Source organism: Lactuca serriola, chromosome 1 (assembly GCF_051521515.1).
Source record: "Lactuca serriola cultivar US96UC23 chromosome 1, Lser_US96UC23_V15, whole genome shotgun sequence".
NCBI lineage: Eukaryota > Viridiplantae > Streptophyta > Magnoliopsida > Asterales > Asteraceae > Lactuca > Lactuca serriola.
The window spans coordinates 67,679,996-67,707,106 of record NC_136408.1 but is presented as its reverse complement, the minus strand read 5'-3'; the positions used below and the strand labels follow the sequence as shown (position 1 = coordinate 67,707,106).

The following is a 27,111-nucleotide window of genomic DNA, read 5'->3' as shown; positions in this document are numbered from 1 at the left end:
ATACACGACTTTTCATGTTTGGTTACTTTGCATGTAACAACTTTTAATGCAACACGTCCCGACTTGAAACCCCTTGCCCCCAAACTCACGAGAGGGGATACCATGTACGGTCCACACAAACATGTTTCCCTTGAACCTATCCAAAAACCAAAACGTCAGCCGGTCTAAGGGTTGATCCTCTTTCTGTCGGGTCGGTCAAGAAATTCACAGGAGCCACTTTCTTAGCGGAAACCCCAACACGTTTAATTATGTCGAATAAAACATCCGTAACAATATCGTGTCAGTATTTGAACCCCGAGAGTTCTTTCCAATGGACCACATGCTCTCCAAAGGAGTCCAAACAAGCATTGCGACACACCAGACATATCTCGTCAACTGAGAATATTGAGATCACAAACCGATATTTAAGGATAGTGCGATACTTCACATGAGACATACGTTGACCAAGCCAATCGATAGAGATAGCTAGACGAAAAAATCTTAAGTATGTAATGCTCGTTACATTCAAAAACTGCTTTATGACGAACCGTCATATTGAAACATACTCCATATCTTGGATAATTTTACTAAAATGGGGACTCACAAAAAGTGCTAAAAGTCAATCCTCCAAAGCTTGTTAGGAACATTGTTACGTAGCGAGGCCAACTAAACAAAAAAAAGTAAAGGAAAAAATGCTCTTATTAAACTTTCCTTGGAAAATTTGCATATGAACAACACCAGCGACCTGTCCCTGTTTGCCTCCGACAGTTTCACTTCAATTGTCAATTGATTTCCATTCGCAAATTTGGTCTTTCAGTATCGATAAGCCCCAAAAATCAACTCAACGGATCATCACCATCATAAAAACCTTTTGAAACCTCCGTAAACCCTAGCTTTTAACAATGTGCTTTGATCCAATTTCTTTCTGCGTTTTCCTGTACAAATTCCACAGTACATAGCACTAGCTATTCATCTGATCGTGGCGATGATCAGTGCATCGAACCCTAATTCAATGATGTCTTCGTCGTCAACAACAGGCAACAACAACGCTGCCGGCAGCGGACAACAAGCGCCGGGTTTGAAGACGTATTTCAAAACGCCGGAAGGAAGGTATAAGCTTAAGTACGAGAAGAGTCATCCCGCCGGTCTCCTTCACTATGCCCATGGCAAGTCTGTTACCCAGGTAATATTTCCGGTCCTTGATCCACCCTAATTCTGATAAATTTCTCATGTTTCTAATTCTGTTTCAATCGACCTGTATTTAATTCAGTATTTGGGCATTTCTGTAAGAACATAAAATTGGTAACCTGTTGGATTGTTTATGTATGCTATTTGGTAAAGATGTGAAGATCACTAATATCTTCTTTTGTTCGATATCCATTCCATAAAGAAAAGTAACAAGGATTAATCTGACTTCCGAATCATGATATGCTTCCCAGGTGACTCTTGCTCATCTAAAGGATAAACCCGTCCATGCTCTGTCATCTTCATCTTCAAGTATAGGCATCAGTAGTGGTGTAAAATCAGCAGCAGCAAAGTTCTTAGGTGGTGGAAATGGTAGTAGAGCACTTAGTTTTGTCGGAGGCAATGGTGGAAGCAAATCTTCAAGTGGAACAACTAAAGTTGGATCATTAAGTTCTTCATATACCAATAGCTATACACCCAATTCAAACTTTGATGGAAAAGGAACTTATTTGATATTCAACGTTGGTGATGCAATTTTCATCAGTGATTTGAATTCTCAAGATAAGGTACTTACTAGTTACTTCACCTTCAACAATCAACATGAATTTGGTTCTAATGTGATAATGTCATACACAGGATCCTATAAAGTCTATAAATTTCAGCACTTCAAATCCCATTTCTCATGCTTTCGATCCAGATGCTAAAGATGGACATGATTTGCTCATTGGATTGAATTCTGGAGATGGTATTCATTTCTGTTTTTCTCAAAAGACAAAATTTCAACGACTAGTGTCAGTTTTTTGTTATACATTACATGTTTTGTGAATGTTGTAGTTTATTCAGTGTCATTAAGACAACAATTACAAGATGGTGGAAAAAAGCTTGTTGGAGCCCAACATTATAACAAAGATGGATGTGTGAATAACACTCGCTGTACAAGTATTGCATGGGTACCTAATGGTGATGGAACTTTCATTGTTGCACATGCAGATGGAAATATGTATGTATATGAAAAGGCAAGTCATTTACATTTACAATAATAATAATAATAATAATAGTCTGTCTCTAATTAATATGGTGAATAATGGAAACTTATTAATATTTTTATTAATCTTACCATTTATATATCCAGAATAAAGATGGTTCAGGGGACCCTTCATTCCCAGTTATTAAAGATCAAAATCAATTTTCTGTCTCACATGCACGATACAGCAAGGTACCAATTGACATGTATCCAAATTTGTATATTTTCTTTTATGTAATTATAATTTATAATTTATAATTTTTATTACCTATGTACAGAATCCAATTGCTAGATGGCATATATGTCAAGGTTCAATTAACAGTATTGGCTTTTCAAGTGATGGAGCCTATATAGCTATTGTTGGAAGGGATGGTATTAATATATAATATATAATAATTAATAACAACATCCTTCATTTTTTTGTACTATATTTAATCTCTTATATCTGTAAATATAAGTTTATTAATTATATTTAAAATAATATTTGTTGTAGGTTATCTACGAGTTTTTGATTTTAAAACCGAACAACTTATATGTGGAGGCAAAAGCTATTATGGTGCTTTATTATGTTGCACTTGGAGGTTAAAAGCTCCTTTCTTTAACTCTTTAATTTATTATTATTATTATTATTATTATTATTATTATTTAATTTTATTCGTAAAAAAACAAGTGTAACTGATAACCAATGAAATGACAGCATGGATGGTAAATACATATTAACCGGAGGTGAAGATGACCTTGTTCAAGTATGGAGTATGGAAGAAAGGAAAATTGTAGCATGGGGTGAAGGACATAGCTCATGGGTATGTCTTTTTACATTTATACCCTTTTTGTTTTTTTTTTCTCATTTCTGATATTATTATAATGCGGGCGACAGGTCAGCGGGGTTGCTTTTGATTCATATTGGTCTGCCCCGAATTCAGATGGAGCTAGTGAAAATGTTGTATATCGATTTGGTTCTGTTGGTCAGGTAATAATGTTGTATTAGTATATCCATTTTTCATTAAATGACCAAAATACCCCTATATACGAAATAAATCATTTAAAAAAAAGTAATTTTAAATTATAATTTGATGCAACAGGACACACAAGTACTATTATGGGATTTGGAAATGGAGGAGTTAGTGGTCCCAATGCGTAGGGCTCCCGGTGGGTCCCCAACAATGAGCACTGGGAGCCAGTCAGCTCACTGGGACCACGCATGGCCACCTGGCACATTACGACCTGCGCCAAGCATGCGTGATGTCCCGAAGCTCTCACCTTTAGTAGTCCACCGGGTCCACACGGATCCACTCTCGGGTTTAATTTTCACACAGGAATCCGTGCTCACTGTGTGTCGAGAAGGCCATATCAAGATTTGGGCCCGGCCCACTTCGTCAACCGAGCCCAATTCTGACTCATCACTTTCAGCCACAACTTTGAAGGAAAAGCCCAAACTTGGGTATAGGCAATGACATCGTTACCGGGTTTTTTTTCTTCAGGCTTTTAAAGGGCACGAGTTGTGTGCTGTTAATAATATATAGCCTAACAATGTGTGTGTGTGTGGTGGAATGAATGAGATTAGGATTATATAAAGAGGGCCTGTTTTTTTTTTGTTGATAAGATATTGAATAACTAATTTTAATAATGAAAGTTGTTATCTTGTTTTTTTTCTTTGGAATGTAGGTTATGTTCACTAACATAACAATCAGAAGTGTTTTATGACATGAGAGTTCTCTTGATTTAACATTGTTGCATCTACTTAAACAATATTTGTAGTTTCGGATCTAAATCATTAGGAAATTAACTTGGTTTAAACAATAAAAGCGATGAAAACTTAAATAAAATGAAGCAGATAAGTATGACATAATTCAAAGAATGTAACAGTGGCCACCAAGGAACATGGGGCTGGGATAATTTGGGTGCACTTTATGTGTTGTGCCAATGGTATATCCTTTCTAAGATGCTCATTGCTTTGTCATTTTTCTACTTTCCACCACAACTCATAACTGGCTTTTCATCCCTATTTAAGGACCTCCTTTCCCATTCATCATCAAATCATGTTGAGTTTGAATAAATAATTAGACATATGTCAACATATAACCATCATTTTCTTAGTTTACTCGGTTCTATTAAAGGTTTTTGTGCTTTCAAAGAGTAAGGAACAACATCGACATGCATATCCTCCCAATTTGGTCCGGGCATCACTCGTTATGTAGAAGAGAAGGAGAAGAGATTGATGTAATACACACCTATTTTGGTGTGTTTTTTGTTACAGTAAAGAAACGGTTCTAAGTTATATATAGTTCATGAGCAGGGCAACTCAATCATTTGGCATATGTATAGATATTTTCAGGATGGATGAGAATATCTTATACAACTTTTTGTATCATTTATTTTGTTGCTATGATGTATCATTGTTATAAAATTAGTTGCATATATTTCATTTAGGTAGTATAAATATAAAAAATGCAAAAAAAAAAATGCAAAAAAAAAGAAAAAAAAAAGAAGCCATCTAAAGTTCTAAACTATACAACTTAAAAGGTGTTCGAAAGGCCCGATTATCATAGTATCATACATGTCATTAAGATCCATGATACATGAAAAGAGTTGATTGCCCAAGATTGTAAAGTCTAATAATCTACCCAATTAAGTGAGCCCATATACTCAAGCCCAAATTAATAGAGGCCCATTATGAAGCTTAGTCCATCTAATCTTTTTAACCAACAAAACCCTAGTTATGGCTAACACTTCAATTTCTGCACTTCTTCCGTTCTCTCAAACCCTCGCACCTCACCACCTCTGTATCCCAATTCACCGGAGAAATGCCTCCTAAGTTCGATCCATCTCAGGTTGTTGACGTCTACGTCCGCGTCACCGGTGGTGAGGTCGGGGCTGCATCTTCACTCGCCCCGAAAATCGGACCTCTTGGTCTCTCTCCCAAGAAAATTGGAGAAGACATTGCTAAAGAAACCGCCAAGGACTGGAAGGGATTGCGAGTCACCGTCAAGCTTACCGTCCAAAACCGGCAAGCTAAAGTCTCCGTCGTTCCGTCCGCCGCTGCTCTCGTTATCAAAGCCCTAAAAGAACCGGAACGCGACAGGAAGAAGGTGAAGAACATCAAGCATTCTGGAAACATATCGTTAGATGATGTTATCGAGATTGCGAAAGTGATGAGGCCGAGGTCGATGGCGAAGGAGTTGGCGGGAACTGTGAAGGAGATCCTCGGGACGTGTGTTTCCGTTGGTTGTACTGTCGACGGGAAGGATCCTAAGGATTTGCAACAGGAAATTGCTGATGGTGATGTGGAGATTCCTCTGGATTGATGCAGCTTTGATTTTTCTGGTATTTCTTTCTTGAAAGTGTTTCTATGTAGGAATTTTGAAAATTACTGCTTTTGATATATTATAAAGACTCCGATTTTGAATATCTCCGTTGATCTTAGATGAATGATTCAATTGGATCACACTTGTAATCAAAATTATTGTTTTTGGTTTTGGTTTGAAAATATGACTGTTTGCATAACTTCTTCTTTTTTGAACTATAGATTTTCCTATGTTAAATGTGAATGAGTAGATGTTTATGTGAACTTCAGTGTTGAGGTTTAATCTATATACTATAGCAATTTGCCATACTGCAATTGATTGTTTCGAGGTTGACGATGCACATATTAAGTTTACTGATGGCAAATTGGCATGCATAAACCCTAATTAAGTTTTATATAATTGAATAGGAAATTAGGAATAGCTGTAAACTGTTTTATATGATTGAATAAGAATAACGACATTCATTCAATCTTGATTTTGCTAATCCTGAAAACCCAAACCAAGTCGAAGGTGTCACTGGAGGAAGTTGTTTTTGTAACACTTACGTTTTCGGGTTAAATTTTTTGATCTTTAAGTTAAATTTCAAAGAAATTAATTACTTTAAGATTTAAAGTAAATTCTAATAATTAATTAAAATATTTAGTAAAACCATTTTATGGCGGTAATCCTTGAGTGTTAAGGCTTAAATTTGATATTCTTGGAATGGGCACCTAGATTAAGGATTGTATTAAGTTAATGATGTTGGTAGAATTTTGTTATATGTCTAAGTTGAGTTTTGGATATGCCCCGAATATTTAAAGTCCAACCTTAGTTTAAGTTGGATGAGATTAGGAAATTTTGCAAGAACCATAAAACAATGCCTTAGTTTCGTTCAAATGTGCAAAGGTGCATGTTTGTAAGGCTATGCATATTACTTGTAAGGCCTTGCAAATTTGTTTGTAGGGTGTTGCATACCTGTTTTTCGATTTATAGTTTGATAGTTTAATTTTGGCCGAGCTATGATGGCACTTGGTTTGATTGTGTTTATCGAAGTATTTGTTTTGATTGTACTTATCTAAGTATGTTATAATCCTTCAAACACTTAGAGGAGCTTATTAGAAGATAACATATGTAAATGAGGTGGGTATTACCTTAAAGCACATGTCCCATATTTTATATCTTTGTACTTTGCAATTTAATAATATTTACGCACTATTTTTATTAAGTTGTCGAGTCTTAATTCACTATTTGCACATCATTATTTCATTTTATCCTATATCTAGATCCTTTGAATTTGTGTAAGCTAAGATAGCAAAATTTTAATGCGCTAAAATCAATACTCTCTCTCTCTCTCTCTCTCTCTCTCTCTCTCTCTCTCTCTCTCCTTTGTGTTCGTCTTTCTAGTCTTGTGAACCATGTGAATACTATGTTCTTGTCTTTTGTTTGTATTATTATTTGTGTGAAATCGTCTATTATTTGTTGAAGTACTTAAAACTAAAAAAATTATCTTCGTCATGTTTGAAATGCTATACATATATCGTTGTATTTATAAATTTTTTAAAGGGCATAATTTTGAAATGGGGATAACTTACTTTGTCTTCAAATTTTAAATCATGATCATGTACATCCACAAATAGGATATGATTATGACTTATGTGGTCCTGACATTTTTGATGACTTGGATATCCAAATTCGCAATGGTTGTGATGTTTATGACGACATTCTAGACGGTATCACAAGATGATGGAATGTGCAATCCCTTTACGTTTGTAGTGTGTAATGGTTCATATGCTACATAGTTTATGATATTTGTGAAAGAGTGTTTAAAGAGTTTTGTGCCATCTAAACACATACTCTTTTAACCATTAAACCTTGTGATGACTAGAACTTGAGATGACAAGACGACTTAGGGTGGTGGGCGGAGGAAGTGAAGCGGCAACATAGGTGAGGTGGGGCGAAGAGGGGTTAGGGGTGTAAATAAGTTGAGTTGAGCAGTGTAAAGCTCGAAGTTTGACTCGCCTAAAATACTCGAGCTCGAAGTTTGACTTGAACTCGCCTTGAGCCTAAATTTCAAGCTCTGACTCAAATCGTGAAATACTCGATACAATTGAGTTCGTCTCGCGAGTTTGACTTGACTCAACTAAAATTAAAGAAAAGTTAAAAATCATCAAAAATTAAAAACATTCCACATGTTTTTACATTGTTAAAAAAAATGACTATAAACCATCTAATGTCAATATTGCATCAATCATCTATGTCATTACATTTTACATACCTTCAAAATACCAAAAATAAACATTTTCAAAAGTTTTGAAATGCAATTTAAGTTCTTACTCCTTAACCGGTGCCTAAAATCTAAAGTGTTGATATATTTTAGTAATTTAAAAATATATGAAGGGAAAAAATGTAATTTTATAAATTCTCGATTAAGCTCGTGAGCTTTATGAGCCGGGTAATTTATTACTTGAGCCCGACTTGATAAGGTACTCGAATAGCTCGAGTCGATTAAAGTCGAGTCGATTTCAAGTATTTTCTGAGTTGGGTTCGAGTTTCTTGTGAATTGTCTCGTCTTGTTTACACCTTTCCCCAGGGGTTGAGGAACGGATAAAGACTAAAGAGAAGGTGTTGAGAGTTAAGTTTAAGACTTCATGCTCTTTTAATATCTTTTATTTTGTTTAAATAAATATTTGCAAATTTGGTCTAATACTCTAATGGTTTCTCATCATATTTTAAATACTAAGAGTTTGAATTTAAATTTAACTATTTTGAGAGTAATCATATAACAAAATCAAACCATAAAAGCTGTCCATATTAAAATTTGAAACTTAGACTAAAGTTATTATTAATTTTTATTTATTTATTTTAACAGCGACTAAAATTAAGTAACTAACGATTAACGACCATTTTTGCAACCGAACCAAACACCTCCCCTCCTCAGCCCATCCGTAAAGTGGCACACTTAATCGTAATCGAACTGTTATGAAGATAATTTCAATCTTCAATTTCTTCATTGAAATACTTAATCCATGTTTTTATGGAGCTCGGAAGACGAAGAAGATCGATTTCAAATTCAATACTTGCAAAGCAAATGACATGTATGAAGCTTGGCACCAAGGCTGAAGCATTTCGAGTTGAAATCAAAATTCCTTGATTAGGGTTGTTCTTCAGTTTCTGAAGTCAATTGATATCGAATGCTCACTTGATCTTTATTCGCACTGGATTCACTGATCCCTGTGTAGATGTTTGATGATTTCAGCTAACCCTAGTTTCTCATATGTCTAATTCATTATTTGAATTGTTGGAATTTTTCATAGCCTTTTAGGCCATCTCCAATGGATTAAACCCATGGAGAGTGGTATGAAATGCCAAGTAGGAAAGAGAATGTATACATTCATTTAAATTCTTAAAAAATTAATAATTTTCCTTTACAAATCCATTGAACCGTTGCATGCCCATTCAACCCCACACTCTCTCTCCTCTTTATTATATTCATATTTATTCTATTAAACTCTAATACAACTTCCATTTTGGATGACCTTAGTATACTACTGTGTGTCATTATATAAAACGTTTTGGAGAAGATAACACCTCATTGGCACTAAACAGATCGAAACCTTTCTAATCGAGGTCTTCGCCACATGGTAAGACACCATGGAAAAAAGCTCTCGAAAGCTGTGAAGAAGTTATTTCAGATGCATCAATTCTTTAGCAACTAAAGCTTCCATCCCATGGGTTTCAACAACCATGGAACCCCCAACGTCTATAGTCTGGAATGGAATCACTACAAGTAACCCTGAAACAAGTTATGATATTGACTGATGGCAAAAAGACGTATCTCTCCTCAGTTTCCATCTCTATAAACGTGTACTCCAAGCTATTGCATCTCAAGGCATGAAACCAAGGCCCATACCTGGGTCCCTCGTGGGGGTACATTAAAAAAACATATACCATTATTTGACGAGGTAAACAATTTTAAAACATTTTCAGTACCATATACTCGAGTTACTTACTTCCTAGGGAATTGTTTCCACCAAATTTGTCATACAACTCCATCGTGTAAATAAAATCTTGAAAAAGGGTCCGGGCCCAATTGGATTCGATTGTTGTAGAGGATATATTGATATCAAATCAAAGATTTAACATGGGGGAAACATTATATGACATTGACTGTTTTCAAAGAATAGTTGACTATTTTGTATCCATTGATGAGAGTATGAGACTCTGAGTAGGGTATACCTTTGACTCATTAACTAAACAGGTTGAGATTTTTGAGGCCTATTAGACTATAGGGTGTCATAACTCATATAGATGTGGCACATATTATCGGCGGTGTACACCGACCCCGATTGTTTTTTGCCGACAATAATTCACTTGAGGCAAGGTTCTACCGACGGAAAAAATGCCCCGTTGAGCTCATATGATTGTTTGAAATGAATTCGTTTGGAGCACGTATGGCCGTTTGCTATTTTTTTAAACAAATTACCACTATATATATACACACCCATTTGCTATTCAATCCACTCAAAATACAAACCTTATTCTCTCAAAATGTCTTCCAACAACTCAAATGTTTCCAACTCTTCCAACCCAATTACACTCTTGGGATATGATCCATCATCACCACCACCTCTTACCGGACACAAATCGATCCATCAATTTACTTTCAAAACCAAATGTTTGTAGGTGGTGTTCCTAGTTACTATTCACAATTCCAAATGTTACCACAATTCTAATTTCAATCCCAACCACCACAAACAAAACACCCAACCGAAACGCAAACCCAAATCTATTTCCAATCCTAACCACCACGAAAAAATGTTCGGTGGAAGGAATTTGGAAAATATGAAAATTTGAAGCCTTCAAAAAAAGAAAAACCTCTTCATATTCGAGCTCACAACAAATGTCATCGGATGATCACATTAGGCGTTGATCTTGATGATGACAACGATGATCATGAAGAAATACAATCGTCTTGTCGTCCCATGGGAAGGGACAATGCAAAAGCTAGAGGAAAAAAAAACAAAGATATCTTCAAATTCGCCGGTCAGTACCGAACAGTCAACCAAATCGGATGAAATGATGGTGCAAATGGCATAATTGAATACAAGTTTGAAGAAACATCTGACTGAAACCATCCGACGCACGAGATATTCATTATTAATGCAAGATGTGAGACACCTCGACTATAAAGATCAAGAAACAGCTAAGGCGGTCAAAACGTCGATTCGGGAAAAATATAATCTACAACATAAATGAAGTTTCAATGTTATGTTATTTCTATTCTAGGGTTTTTAATGGAATTTTAAATTTCATGTTATTTTTTTAAGTTGTCTAATGAAATTTATGTTTTATTATAATTAATATTAATGATTTTTATTAAAAAAATTCATATATTTTATTTTGAAATAAAAAAAAAGTTCACAAACAAAACCATCATCACACCCTAGTCATAAGCAAAAAACGGCAAAAATGGTAAAAAACAAAACTGCAAAAATGGTCATTGTGTTTGGCAAATTTATATGTATTTGGTCCAGAACGAAATATTGGTGCACCATTGGTCCAAAATTAGATATTTCTATTGTTTTTGGTCCCTCACACTTCCAAAATTAGATATTTCTATTGTTTTTGGTCCCTCACACTAACTTCCGTCCATGTGTGTCATTATCTACAATAAAGACGAGGGTATTTTCGTCTTTCCACCTACATGGACCGTTTTTGCAACTTTATTCAAAATAAAAGCAGGAGCTAGTTACCCCACTCTTCCATCTTCAACCTTTACGAGCCTCATATTCTTCCCTACTCATACTTTGTGTTTGCAACTTCTTAGACATCAACAATCAAAATGGTGATGTGTTTCTATGGTAGGGTTGCGGTGGTTCACACCTCTTGGACATCAACAAACCCTGGTCGGAGGTTTCATTCCTGCCCTCAACAAGTAAGTGTTCCATTTTGGTATTTTACCCTCATTTTGGAAAATCACCCTCATGCTTATCTTCTTCTTCTTCTTCTTCTTGAAGGGTTACAGATGCATATTCTTAGGATGGACTGATCCTCCAATGTGTGCAAGATCTATGCTGATAATACCTATTATTGAGAAATATCAACAATGCAAACTATCAAGTGGCAAAACTGAAGATGTGTTTGTTTGCAAGTTGGGTACTATTTGTGGTAGTTTGGGTATTTTTCATTTAAGGTTTATGAATTAGGAACCCCTGTAGTTGCATGGAATTTTGGGGATTTTTGGATTATGCTATTATAACAGGGGAACGTGGTAGTTTTTTGCTATTTGATATTGTAATATCGATTTAGGGTTATTTTGGACAACTTCATAAATGTGTATTCTTTTGATGATTGTAATGAAAATGTAATGTAGTTGTCACCTAATGTTAATGTGTATTTGTTGTTTCAGAACAAACTCATCAAAGCCTCTAAATGTGGTAAACCATTACAAATACACCATAAACATCATTCTTTAACAATCACAAAAGGTTAACATTAAATTCATGACCAAAAGGGCTAATGTAACATCTCAAAAATACCAAGTAAAATTTTCATTTTAAATAATTCAAAACCTTTCATACAATATACCAAAAGACGATTGGAATAAAAGTATTCTGAAACATCAGAGTAAAATCATAAATAATCATTGCAGAATAAATCTTCAGGGGATGCAGTACGATCAAGCCGGGCTCTTCTTTTTAAAATTGATAGTACCCGAAAATGTTTAAACCACAAAACCATAAACACAAAGCTTAGTGATATCCCCAAAATACCCCATACATACATACATAACAATCAAAACATAATTGCGTCCATTTCATCCCCTTCAGTGTCTTTCAACCGGTAGTGGGTTTATTTCACCCCCTTCGGTATCTTTCAACCGATATTGTGTCTATTTCACCCCCTTCGGTATCTTTCAGTCGGTACTATGTCTATTTCACCATCTTCAGTATCTTTCAACCGGTATTGGGTCTATTTCACCCCATTCGGTATCTTTAAACCGATATCGAGTCTATTTCACCCCTACAGCTAAGCATACAATCATATTCGCAAGAGTTATAAAGACAACAAGCACATGCAGACATAACAGTAAGTGTCACAAAGACAACTATCATTCTACAAACATAATCCATTGGACTGACATTGGTGCCTTCGGCCCACGAGTACAATGAAGGAAAACTCACCTGAACTACTCATCGGAAGCTTAACCGCCACCTCAACAACATAACAGCCAACCCAAGCTTCCTAAAGCCAAACTGAATAAATCCTTAGCTAAAAGCTCAATTCTACTCAAGTTTGACCAAAAGTGAAACTGGTCAAAAAGTCAGCGATCAATGGTCAAATTCAAACAGTTAACATGCAGACCATTGCCATGATGTGGCCTTCTTTGGCCACGTCGTGGCCATGCCAGGACAAAACAGTCGAGGTTTCAAACTCTGGCACGCCATGGTCACCTTCGCCATGCCGTGGGAAACTGTCTAAAGTGTCATTTTCTTCACTAAGCACTTAATCCTTACATATCTAAATCCAAAACTTCAGATCTACTCATTCTCAATAAGTTAATGGATAGAGTTTCCAACTTTATCCATTAGGACTTCATCCAAAGGTAAGATCATGAGCCTTAAGTCCAACAAGAACTTAATATGACCAAAACTCAAACACGAGGTCAAGAACACTCAAGCTAAGACCTTTTTCTCACTAACATCATAAGTTCATGACCATGAGAGAACCATATCAAGCTTCAGAGTTCCTCAAACTCCACGAGCATCCAAGAATGGGACCAAAACATCCAAAAATGGGCTCAAACATCAATAAGAAACACAAAGGTTAAGATATAAACTTTATACCTCCAATAACTCAAAAATGTGGAGAAGATGTTGGATCCAAGTTTGTTCCTTGCTTCCTTACCCAATATGAATTTCTTTATTCTTCAAGTTTCACCAAAAGAGGACATTAACCTCAAGATCAAGCTACAAATATCTTTTCCATGGAAGAGAGGCTAGGGTTTCGAAATAAAGGGATGGAGGCTGAAGAAGATGATCTAGAATGGGGGTTAATATGCTTAAATATAGGAGCAACCCTAGAAATACGTGGGCGTGAGCTTGAACAACTGCCACACTGTGGTGGCTCCATAAAATGCACGACCATTTCCAACATGGCCACGTCATCGGCATCCTTGCGCCACATCGTGACACATAGTTTTCTTAAAAAAACCATCTTTAGTCTTAGACAACAAAAGGATTAACCAATCTGGAACATGGATGTTACAACTAAAGGACCAAAATAAAACCATGACAACAAGGTAGTTCTAAACCATTACATCCAAATGCATAAAGTAGTCCTAAACCAAAATATAAGTTTTTGAACAAACCACACTAACTCCTGCCTTGATTGCCACCTCCATTCCCTCCTTGACTGCTTCATGCATTCCCTCCTTGACCCTCGCAAGTCATGGAGTTATGACCTCTCTATTGGACCGAAGCTTCCCTGTTTCTCTCAAGTAACTTTGATGTTGTTAGAGTAAGTGGGTTTAGTGGGTAGAGAGTGAAGGTTCATTAACTCTAACTGTGTATATACTTCAATATGGTGGTAATCGATGATATGGAGGTGGAAAGATGAAGATACCCTCGTCTTTATTGCAGGTAATGACACACATGGACGAAAGTTAGTGTGAGGAACCAAAAACAATAGAAATATCCAATTTTGGACCAGTGGTGCATTGACATTTCATTTTGGACCAAAAAACACATAAATTTGCCATCCACAGGGACCATTTTTGTAATCTTGTCATGGTAAAATCTTACGTGACAATATGACACCTATGTAACATATTTTTTTCATAGGCAAAAAGATCACCATGACCTTTAGCCTAAGATAAACATATTGACCATCAAAGATTCAAAGGGTCTTTGGTCTACCTGTATCAAGGTGTTTGAAAAAGTATTCCTCTTTTAAAGGATTGATGGTTCAAATCTCTATGTGGACAAATAAGTAAATTTGGAGTAGTTTAGGAATATAATATAAAATGGATGTCTGTTAGTCTTTAAAAAATACAGATTGACCTTTCACCCATTAACTTTTTTCCCACTATGGCCTCTTAAATAAATAGATTGGATCTATTTTAACTTAGTTAACTTAAAAGATTAAATGTTTTTAATAGAAAAGTCTTCAAGTTGTCAAGTTTTGATGGTTTTCTTCATGCAATAATTTTTGGTACGTTAATGCCTAATATTTAGGAAGATTAATTTGTTCAGATTTTCCATTCAATCATGTTTTACATTATACAACAGGTCCCTTGCCTACATTAGGTCACCCTTATTTACAACAGGTCACCACCACCACAATTTGTCCTGATGTACCACCAGAAGCAACCACCACCATCAAAACACAAAAACAAACCTGCTTGCCACCACCATCTGCCTCTACCATAACAACCAACACCCTATACAAATCAAAAGATGCAACATATATATGTCGGCTAGGGTTTACGATGACACACAAGACAGAGGTGGTATCGCCACCACCACCACCATCTAAAAATCAAAACAAACAACATGGGTGGTGGCGACTAGGGTTCACAGTTGCAACTAAATGTGGAGGTGGTTTGCTTCTGGTAGTGGTAGGGGTTGTGGTGAAATCGAAAGGGAGAGATAAAGGGGTTTTTGGTTTCCCGATGGATGGAGGAGGGTGGCATGGATAGTTGTAGTGGTCGGAAACCAATGGTAGCTAGTGGGGTTTGATGATGGAGGGAAGACAAATCTAATTGTGTGTGTAGATCCGAAAATGGTTTGGATTTTTGGTTTTCCGAAGGAGGGAGGATGGTAGTGTAGGTATCTCCAATGGTCAGAAGATAGCGGTGGTTAGTGGGGTTTGATAGTGGAGGGAAAGTGGTTCCAATGTTGTGTGCAGATCCGAAAATGGTGGCAGTTTGGGCAAAGGATAATGATAGTAGCGGTTTCTTGATAGAGAGAATGGAGACAGAGTAGGGAGGTAGAAGGTAACCGACCAAAGGGTGGTAACTGCTTCTTGTAGTGGTGGTGACCTATTGTAGAAGATAAAAAAAAATGGTCGAAGGGAAAATTTGAACAAATCTTCCCAAATATTAGGCATTAACACACCAAAATCATCACAGTGACAAAAAACCTAAAAATTAAATAAAACAAAAATACTATAGATTTTTAAAGTAACTTACAAACCAATATAATTGTTTCAAGTTACTACAATTAATGTTCCAAATAACATTGTAAATTTCTAAGCCTTTAGGTCTTTGTTTGTGTAACTTTCATTATATAAGATTTTGTAGAATAATATATATATATATATATATATATATATATATATATATATATATATATATAGGATGAAATGAGAACACCTAAAAGGTTGAGAACGTGAGAATAGTTGTAAGCCCTCTAAATTTTAAAATCAAAGGTTAATATTAATGGGCCATTTATATAAATTCTGAAAGTCATAGGATTAAACTGTAACTTCTTAATTAACTAAGAGGGTACTATAGTCATTAGGTTTTATCCTATTTTTATCAGCTCCTAAAATCTCTCTCTCTCTCTCTCTCTCACATAATATATTATTTGTACTGATACACGTCTCTTCCCACGTTATTGTCTCATCTATTCGATCGCTTCCCACTGCTCCGTGTACATCGATTTTGGAATGAACCTACATACCCTCTGTTCCCCCATCGTCTCCACCGATATCTCCCTCTTTTATACCACTCTCCTCTCTACTTTAGTAACATCATCTCTCTCCCCTATATTTGAGCCCTAATTACAGAAACGACAATCACAGATTCTGATAGAAGATCAAGAAGGATCTCAGGTTCTCACTCCTCCGCCGCCTCAGCCACCGTGACAACCCAAGACAATCATGGGTTCTGCGATCAAAATCAAGAGAGATCTCAGGTCAATAGACCACACCATTAGATCACACAAAGGTAATTTTTCCTCTGATTACTCAAAACCTAAACAGATTGCACACAAAGTCCACTTGCCTTTAGATTGGATTTCTCCTTCGCACCTTTTTCACTGATTCCCGATGTTCAGATAAGACTTTATTTTTATTTAACCTCTATAGAACAATAATTGTGTTGTAACTATTTCTGAATTTTTTTTTGTTTTCTCCTAAAATCGAATTCTAAAAAAGGCCCATATGATTAGGCTTTTGGTTTTGAGTAATATTCTTGAAGAACCGAATTAAGAGAAGCTACCATATATCTCATGCTTCTATGAAACAAATGGTGCTGAATAGAGTTTGACTATGTCTTTGCTTTCCATATTTCAGGCAGGTCCAACAAAAGAGCAAGAACATGGATTTGGCTTTGTGTAACTATTCTAAATTTTTACTTTGATGGTACCATATTAAAAGTTCTTTGTCTTTTAACAATGTTTTCTATTCATAAGTAATTCATATTAGATGTTTTCATTTATGAATAAATGTGTACTCAAATGTATTCATAAGAGTAGATGTATATTCATTACTGATTGAAGTGTATTCATTAGTGATTAAATGTGTATTCAATGTTTTCTATTTAGAAGCAATCCATATTTACATGTGTTTATTCATTTGTGTTTTTTATTTATGAATATAACTTAATTCATCTATTATTATTACCAGATTCATATATGATTAGAAATATGTTTTATTCATGCATGATTACAAATATACAAATAAAATAATTAATGCATCAGTATTTTTGATGTGGTTGGTAAAAAAAAAACTTTAAACAAAAAAAAACTTTTTTTTTTTTAAATTATGGTAAAAACATTTTTTAAAACCATTTTATTGATTTTATTAATTAAAAATAGATTCTGTAAATTCCTAATGTTTAGGTAAAAAAATCTATTAAATAATCAGATTAAATCTCATGATTTTAGGAATTAATTAATTACCCATAAGTTATCCATGATTAATTATATTGTAAAATTCCTTTCCTTTTATGGCATTATAGAATGATTAGTTCACAAATGTTCTCACATTCTCAAATCTTTTTGGTGTTTTCGGTATATATATATATATATATATATATATATATATATATATATATATATATATATATATATATATAGGTGGTTGACGTTACAAATTTCAACCATAATTCAACTTATTTAATTAATCTAGTTGATCCGGTTGACTCATGTAATCAAAAGGATTTACGATCTAAATCTATCTAACTTGCTAATTTTGGATTGAGTTCATGTTAGAATCTAATGAATGCTCATCCATTGATGGACTTATTTTTTATAAATTATTATGTTTATCCGTTACTTATGGACATTGAGCAGGAGCAAATGTGCAAAATAATGAATGCTTAGAAGTTATCGTTGAACAATTACAACTCAAAACATCGATTATATGATGGTTTTATGTGTTTGAAAACCTCAAAAAACACGTGGGATTTTGGGTGGTTAAGAAATGATGACGACGAAGTGCTTCGAAATAGAGTTAAACCATGAAGCATGAAATTCGTAAAATGGTGAAAACTAAAAGAATTTAGAATTTATTTTTAAGTGAAAAAGTAATAAAATTTGATTAGTTTTTGTTCCTTTATCACTATTTTGTAATTGTTATAATGATTTAATCTAGTTTGGATTCAAGTGTATGTGAGGATAGACCAAGAACTGAAAACGTAAGTCAAAAGAAAATCAAGAAAGTGTGATAGACACTTTTGGTCAAATCAATGGTTGTCTACCGCTCAAACCATACAAAAACTTTTATCATATGGTTTTGTTCAAACATGTCTCCAACATATCTCAAACATATCGACCCCTTTTTTTCAATCTTACATGTGATCACAAATCATGGTTTCCCATCAAAATCATCACAGTACATGTCATAAATGCATACAAAAAAATGCATACAAAAAGTAAACAATGAAATTCCTTCACTTAAACCATAACAAATTAACAATATTTAAAACTATTGGAGAATAGTAAAGAGAAGATAGTAATATGCATATATATGGTAATCTTTACAACCTGTGAAATAAACCAGAGTTGCAAGTGAAGGGGGGTTACAAAATGAGAGCTTTCCCACATGTTTTCTTGGAAGTCATTTCCATCATTAATAATTTACAAAATCAAAAAAAGATTACTACCCTTCACATCAAAAATCTAATTAGAACAAAAGCCCTTTCAAAGTTAGCTCCTTTTTTTTTTTCTTCCAAAAGTCTTCAATCTTTTTCTTCTTTGATCATCTAGAGATATCATAGTCAGTGAATTCAAGTTGTTGCTCAATTTCCCAGTTCAACTTTGAAGCAACACCTTCATGGCTTGGCACATACTCCTGTTTTTTCATTCCAAGAAAATAAAAGTCAAACCAACTAAATTCCAACATTATAATCACATGAAATACTCAATTTTTTTCAAAAAATTGACGTAACCCATTCAACTTTATCACATCATGTTCAATTTCTAAGATATGGATAACAATTTTAAGTTTGAAAATGTCATGCGCTTGACCTAAAAAGTCAACAATTTGGGGATTTTACCTCCAATTTGCGAACCAAAACTTTAGCAGTAGGAGCCGAAACGATGATGTGGCGAGCACTTGGGCTAATAAAGCCTTCTTCAACCGCTTTGTCAATGAACGAGAGTAACGAATTGTAGTAACCATCAACATTCAGCAATCCGACCTACAAGATTTTCGAAATTTAAATTATTTTCTTATCAAATGTGTAAAATTTTAATTACTTTTCAAAATTCAGAAAAGGGTATTTTGGAGAACTTACAGGCTTATCATGAATTCCAAGTTGAGCCCATGTTATGACTTCAAGAAGCTCTTCAAGAGTGCCATACCCACCTACACTCATATATAACAAATCGCAAATTTAAAACAACAAATTATAACATATGTTTATAAATATCATATTTTGAGTTAAAAGATGTTGATGGATTGGTCAAGATTCTAGGGTTTCCAAAAGCCTGATCTTTTTAATCATGAATCTTGGGATATGGGTTGTTAAAAAGTACAGAGCTTTATTTGACCATAAAGCTTCTGTTACAAGTTGCTTTCACAGCACTACAAAGAACAAAATCTGGTCATTACTTAATACCACAACTTGAAATGTAGCTTCTAGGTTTGTGATTTACGCATGAACAGTTGTACCTTTTGTTAAGGAAAAAGACCAAAAAGTGTCCTTTATTATCATTGTGAGCTAAGCATCCTCTAAATTACCCCTAATTGCTTTTTTCTTCATAATCAACTCTAGTAAGTGCACTTTGCATCATAAAGAACCCAACTTTTTCATATCTTTTGAGAGAAAATTGGAAGGTCAAAGCCAAATAATTATAACTAACCCCTTTAACTTTTAAAGTGCTTAAACTTTATCACTTACATGTAGATTTAAAAAAAAACACATTACTTTTAAAAAAAAAAAAAAATTATAATTAGAAAACTAACCTGGTAAAGCAATAAAAGCATCAGAATGCTTAGCCATCTCAGCTTTCCTTTGGTGCATATCTGCCACTGCTTTAACTTCTCCTACTGTTTCACCAGTCAACTGTATAGACCAAAAACAGTAACCAAATTAATACAAAAACAATCAAAAATACTAATTTTAGAGAAAAGTGAAACAGTGATAAGAATCACTTGTACAACATGCATTAAAACTTGTCCTACTGACCCAATTTGGCATGTTTTAAATCAGAAATGGAAAAATATCAGAACTACCATTTTGAACCCAAAAAACATATAACAGACAAACTACCCAACATGTTATGTTATCTGGATAAGGCTACAAATTACAAGGACCAAACAAAGAAACAAAGTTCAATAACAATTCTTTTCTCACCAACATTGGGATAGAGGAACATTAAAGCCAATAAACTTTTACAATACATATATATTATATATAATATACAATATTAATCGTATTTCACATATTTATTTATTTATGTAAAGACTTTTTTTTTTCTTCTGTAGCCATGGCAGACATTAGACATACCTCTCGAGGCATGAGTGTCTTCGGAATGACCCTGTAAACAGACAATAACATGGCAAAACATTAATTTTTTAATCATCTTGTTTTTAAGTTTAATTGATATTTTTGTTTGTGTGTGTTTTGAGGTTTTCTAGGTTACGAATCCATGATTAGACACACTTTTTGTATTATCTTACCCAATGACATGGCGACCACCATCATGAACAGCTTGCGAAACCAATCCCATTAACCCAATGCTACCTCCACCATACACCAAATCGATGTTTCTTGAAACCTGCAAATGAACACGAGTGTACTGAGTCAACTCGGTTATGAAAGACGCTTTGATCCCGTCTTAGCAGCGATGTTTTTTGAAAGATTTGAAATGGGTTTTCGTTTTTTTTGTATACATGCAAAGTTAAGACATGAAAAGAAGAAACAAAACTAAGAACTCATCATATATGAATGTTTTTCAAGAATCTTGAAGAACAACAAAAGGTTTCTTGATCTTGATGTTGACTGAATCAAATAGCTAAGACATTTGAAAAGAAAAACCCATTTGAACATTGCAAATACACATGATTTCAAGAAAGCCCGGATTCAAAAATCTTGAAAAAAGTAAGAGATGGAATGTAAAAAATACCAATTCTTTTCCAAGCTCAATTGCAGCATCTTGATAGCTGCTTTTCTTGCCCTGACTACTCCCACAGAAAACACAAATCCTCTTGAACTTTGACACCTTCATTTCACCATTTAGCTCCATTTCTTGCTCTAAAAGTAAGTTTAAATCCACTTTGATAACAAATTTGGGCAAGAATCTGCTCTGGTGATGAAAATTGAAAACACACAGTCACACACTACGCACTACCAACAGAGAGCCAAAAGGAATATGGGATTTGATGTAGTAATAGGTGCGGCTAGTACAATTCGAATGGATTTGTGTCGAATCAGAGAGAGAAAGAGAAAGAGAGAGGTGAAAAGATTTGTTTGTGCGTATATTTAGTACTTTTAATGGCTTGACCACTCCTTTGCTTTTGGTGCAACCTCTTGTCTCACCATGCTTGTATTTATAAGGATCATGGCACGTGATAACCCCACCCCATTCCCTACTCAAGCTATCCCACCATATTTTTTTACAAATATGGACTTAATCTCCTTTAAAATTTATAATTCTATCCTACCTAAAACAATTCCAACAAATTTCACTTGAATTGAACCAACAACAATTCAATGTTTCTATATGAAAAGCATTTTATATGTTTATTAATTATAGTCGTCAATTATTATCTACAAGTTTATCTTGAATTTATATAAAAATAATTATTTGTAAAGGTAACCAAATTGTAGAATTGTATATATATTTATTCATTAATCTTTTTCTTTTATGTGTGATTTACCATTTAATTTCTTCAAATTGTTTGAAGAGTACAAATATAACCGGTATAGTGGGTTTCTCTTGTCATATTGGAATTTTTAAGCAATCTGACAAGTTAAATGATAGATTGCGTACAATAAGGTTAGTAACTAAATATATATATAATTATAAAACATGCATACTAATGGTGTATGGGGTTAGCCCGTTCACAACATAAGTCCACACAAGATAATTACTTACTAGGCCAGCCAAAGCTAAGGAAAGATAGAAAAACAACCCTATAGAAAAGTAGAACAAATCTCTAGATTCCTACATAGTAAAACATGATCTAGCAAGAACACAAGATTCAATATGATATTAGTAAAATGATACACTATCTAATATAATATTGTCATGGTTTTCCTTTCCCTTCATATAAATAACAGCTTCTCTCAACACTCCATATAAATATTCCGGATTTACTTCAATCTCTCATTCTCTCTTATAAAGACATCTCTGTCTCCATCTAATCAGCTCTTTCCTGCTAAGAGGAGTTGTCTTTCTTTTGACACAACAATTTAATTTGATCATCGGAGCTTGCTCCCGGGCACAGTCCCTGCGGCAAGTTTAACAATCCTTTTTATGCTGTTGCACATGTTTTATAGTTGGAATTCAACTACGACGCACAACCAACGGACATATGAGTTAGACACAACAACCGAATAACCTATTACAGAACCCGACATAGCAACAATTACCCTTACAAGTATTTAACCATTCTTTATTATCGGGTTAAACACAAAACATTTTAGCAAGGGTTTGAAGGTGTACTACCAGCGAGGGGTCATGGGGTATGACATGACCTCAATGTTGTCTCGATAATATCACACCCCTTAAAGTACATTTTAATGTATAATACATATTTTAAATAAATAACATGTATTTATATTATAAATAAAGAATCTGTATATCCAAATCCGAAAATGTCCATTTCAGAATACCAAATATCAATGATTTTCAATCATATTTCACTATTTAAGCCATTATATCCTAATAATATCAGCTTTCTGTCTCTCTCTCTTTCTTTCTCTCTCTCTCTCTCTCTCTCTCTATATATATATATATATATATATATATATATATATATATATATATATATATATATATATATCAATGTTGTAAAAATTGTCCGACGGTAGCTCGACAGTCGACTCATGTTAAGGGATTAATCGGTCTTGGTGTGGATTAATCGTGGACCATAGATTATTAATAAAATATTAAAATTAATCAAAGACTAATATATTTTAAGAAAAATAAGTAATTCAAAAATAAAAAAAAATAAGATAATTGGTAATTTGAAACTTTGAAAATACGAAAATATGAACATTTTGGTATAGTATTTGAAATTTTAAAAATTTTGGAGTAAAAAAAATTTTAATTTTTTGATTTTTTTTTTTACTTTTGTTGACTGATTAATCCCGTCAAGACCAATTAATCCCACCAAACCCGATTAATCACTAATTTTCGTCAAACACACTAATCTTAGTTGGTTGGAGAACGCCAAACGATTAATTCTGATTTCTGCAACCATGATATAATATCAGGATCTTTTACGAATTCTTATTTTCCTGCGAGTCACTCTTAAAATGATTTTTATTTTTGTGTAATATTTTTTTTTTCAAAAAAAGTGATATAAAGCACCAAATCGGTCTCATAGAAACGTATTTGCAAAAATGATCTCATAAAAAGTATGGATATACAACAGGTGCATATGTGTACAAATGTTGGAAATTCACAATGTTCGTAAAAAATGCACATGTGCACCTGTCGTATATGCATTTTTTCGAGACTTTTTTTGCGATTATACTTCTATAGGACCGATTTGGTGTTTTATGTCACTTTTTTTGAAAAAAAATATCACATAAAAAGTTCGCATTTTAAGAGTGGTTCGTGGGAAAATATGGGTATGTAAAATACTGATTATATATATATATATATATATATATATATATATATATATATATATATATATATATATATATATATATATATATATATATATATATATATATATAGTGACAACCGAGAGGTTTCCGTCACTGAATCATCATTAGGAAACAATAGAAAAAATAGATGTAATAGCTTAGTATTGTAATATTTGATTTTGAGATAATAAAAATCAAACGTGTCATTACATTTATTATTTAAAATGACTATTAGACTCGAAAATTAACGTCTAAAAAGTTGTACTATTTTCTAAACTGGTTAATTGGAAAGTACTCGTTAACATAATCTAAAGGATATAAGATTCGTAAATTCGACTCCAAAGGAAATAAATATGGATTTTATAAAAATAGAAATAAACCGCGTAATTTAAATTAATTACGTCAAAACGGTAATTAGAAATTGGTTGGGTTTTGTCTAAAAGTGCAAAAAATAGATTCATAGTACTCTTTATGATATAAACTTTAGGACAAAGGGTGTCGAAAACGGGATCCGTACGAGAGATATATGATTTTTGTAAAATAATTTATTTTTATCCCTGTTAGGTACAAAAATGAAAGTCAAAACTAGCTAAAACAACCTAAATAATAGTTGTAGTACCCATTGAGATCATCATATAAATATAAAGAGGGCTTAGATCGGAGCTCGCACAAAGAAGTTATGATTTTTGCAAAATCTTTTTGTGCGTGCGGGAGTGTGTCTATGTCCGTTGCGCACCTAACACCGGATTCAAGCAGATTGCGAGTGACGTGGCCAATTTGGGAAGTGAGATGTGGCCTTCTCTAGATGGAGCCACAATGATCATGCGCGACATCCGTAGATATTTGCATTGCGTGCACCCCAAATCCATGTAGATCACTTCTGCACACCTTCCATTCTCACTTTCTCTGAAAGTCTCGAAGTTGCTACCCTTGGAGCGGTCCCGAGCCTAATTCCACCCTACACCAATGGTCTCACGCAACTAGGGTGAGTTCACGGCCCCGATTTCACTATTTTAAATGTTTTACAAGGAGAATACATGTTTATCAAATTGTTTTATCAAAATATATTTATATCCATAAATATCAATTACTTTATAAAGCATAAAGCCTTAGGATAATATAGCTACAGATATTATGCCTAGTTGTAATTTATGATATTATACCTAAGAGTTATGATGCCCGATAGTCTAGGAAGAGGTAATACCTAGATGTTATAATGGCCAAATCACTAAGACAACTTAGTACCTAAAAGTAGTGCTGGTCAAATATAGGTATATGCATTGTACCTAATTGTTACTTTGCCCAAATATTCAGCTATCAAATTAACCATAATTAGGGTGTTTATATGTATCACAAAATAAAATATATACATATGCATACAAAATAATTATGAGATGTAATAGATATAATTATCAAATATAAAATTAAAAGGGGTTTATATTATGATAATTTTAAAATCACTAGAAAAGATAAAACATAAAAGATAAAATACCTAAGGTTAATGCGTTAGTGAGCTGTTAATATTCATCCTTAGCCTGATTAAATTCGGCTACCCCGATACCTGTAATCTGAATCTTACGAGAGCTAGGAAGATATGTATAGATCTATACGGGAATTGACACCCCCACCATCGATTGTGATATTGCCATATTTATACATTATTTAGGCATTATTTTAAATACATGTTAAGTAATATTTTGGTTAATTGCAAAGATATTTTGATACTTATTGAGTTAAACATTCTTGAGGAAAAAGGACCAGAAGTGACGAATATTGGAACTTGGAAGGACTCGAGCTAAATTGGGAGCTTAATGAAGCTTAAAAGAAAGAAGAACCAAGCAAAGACACCCCCACGACGTAGCAATATAGTAACATGCCGTGTTTATAAGGAAATTCGCGATATTTGTGCAAAGGCTGAATTCACGATGTGGGATCTATAGATCATGACGTGAGTATAGATTATGCTAGATAACTATGCTCATGATGTGAGACACGATATTTGGAAACTATAAATACTCATTTGCACATTTGACTTTGGAGGTTGGAATCTGATTTTCTGGAGTAATAATCGAGTTTAGAGGTTAGAAAGTGTGAAAAACAACTCTTGTAAGAGAAAACTTTTGAAGATTGAAGATTAGAAGATCATACATCGCATTCGGTTTGCATTAATTCAATCATGTTGAATTCTTATGATTTATTGTGTTTACTTTCTGCCATGAGTAGCTAATTTAGTCGACTTTCGTTTACTTAAATGAAACCGTAAACTATGCGCTAGTTTCTTATTTTATGGATTATATGAAGTTGGATTTAGTTTGTGTTTGATTATTGATTCCTAGCATATTAAAGCTTTAATATTTGTTGCTTACATTTAAGTTAGGTGTAGTTAAATTATCAATTTAGATTACATGAGCTTGATTACCTAGTAGTTTATGATCATTAAACTATTAGAGCTAGGATTCATCAAATTTTAGATTAGGTAATAAAGAAAATAACTTTAACTATGTTAGAGAACACGATTTGATCATAATTGTGTTTGGTAAATCGTCTTGATCATAAATATTTATCTTAGATATATCTTACATAGCTAAATTATCATTAATTATCAATTATGTGTTTGCTTGTGTATGATCATTACATAGTTCATGAATTACGAAAAATATTAGTAGATCTGATCAAAATTGCTAATAATATCTATTTTAGTAACCAACTTTATTAATCCATAAATAAGAACTAACCATTGGAAGAAGGTGGATTTGAGACTAAACGAAAGTGTTTTTAATATCTTGATAACATCCGTTTTTAGTTAAGTGTTTGTTATGTTTTAACTTAATATGAATTGCAAAATAAAATAAAAACCCTTTTTAGTTATTGTTTTTTGAGAATAATTTTTAGTAGTTAAATTATTAGCTAAATCCGTTCCTTGCGTTCGATACCCAACTTACTTTACTATACTAAAAACTGACTGGGTACACAGCCTATAAGTACATTAGTAAATAAGTACTTAGGTCAATAAATTTAAAGCTAGATAGGTATAATATGTGCACATCAAGTTTTTGGCGCCGTTGATGGGGGAAAGAATGGTTTCCATATGAAGAGTACAAAAACCAAAAAAGAAGAAAAATATAGGCAAACTGGACAGTGCTACTACCAAAAAGAACAACCACCACCGAAGAAGAAGATAGACTTTAAGTCAATGCTTCATAGGTTCATGGAGGCTTCTGAAAAACGACACGATGCAACTAATGTTATTGTTAGAAACCAACAAGCTTCTATTAAAAACATTGAGACTCAACTCGGGCAATTAAGCACACTACTAGTTAATGAACAGTTACCACCTAAAATTCTCAATAACAGACCGCAACCAC

At 33.8% G+C, this 27,111-nt stretch overlaps 3 protein-coding genes across 3 annotated transcripts; 2 read left to right on the top strand and 1 right to left on the bottom strand.

Annotated features, from left to right (window-relative positions):
- Positions 1-645: 645 nt before the first annotated feature.
- On the top strand, positions 646-3,842 carry LOC145090364 (putative catabolite repression protein creC). Its single transcript, XM_079028616.1, has 10 exons — positions 646-1,162; positions 1,419-1,730; positions 1,801-1,909; positions 1,999-2,180; positions 2,297-2,380; positions 2,467-2,560; positions 2,682-2,769; positions 2,886-2,991; positions 3,066-3,158; positions 3,271-3,842. The coding sequence occupies exons 1-10, from the start codon at positions 965-967 to the stop codon at positions 3,640-3,642; spliced, it is 1,638 nt and encodes a 545-aa protein (XP_078884742.1). The 5' UTR covers positions 646-964; the 3' UTR covers positions 3,643-3,842.
- Positions 3,843-4,901: 1,059 nt separating this feature from the next.
- Positions 4,902-5,692, top strand: LOC145090350 (large ribosomal subunit protein uL11). Its single transcript, XM_079028610.1, has one exon. It carries the CDS (start codon positions 4,993-4,995, stop codon positions 5,491-5,493), a length of 501 nt encoding a protein of 166 aa, XP_078884736.1. The 5' UTR covers positions 4,902-4,992; the 3' UTR covers positions 5,494-5,692.
- A 12,727-nt stretch (positions 5,693-18,419) lies between these two features.
- Positions 18,420-21,455, bottom strand: LOC145090338 (cytokinin riboside 5'-monophosphate phosphoribohydrolase LOG3-like). The gene is made up of 7 exons (XM_079028609.1): positions 21,051-21,455; positions 20,605-20,702; positions 20,432-20,462; positions 19,888-19,987; positions 19,217-19,287; positions 18,977-19,120; positions 18,420-18,771 (listed from the first exon to the last, which is right to left on the bottom strand). Exons 1-7 carry the CDS (start codon positions 21,168-21,170, stop codon positions 18,679-18,681), a joined length of 657 nt encoding a protein of 218 aa, XP_078884735.1. The 5' UTR covers positions 21,171-21,455; the 3' UTR covers positions 18,420-18,678.
- Positions 21,456-27,111: the final 5,656 nt, after the last annotated feature.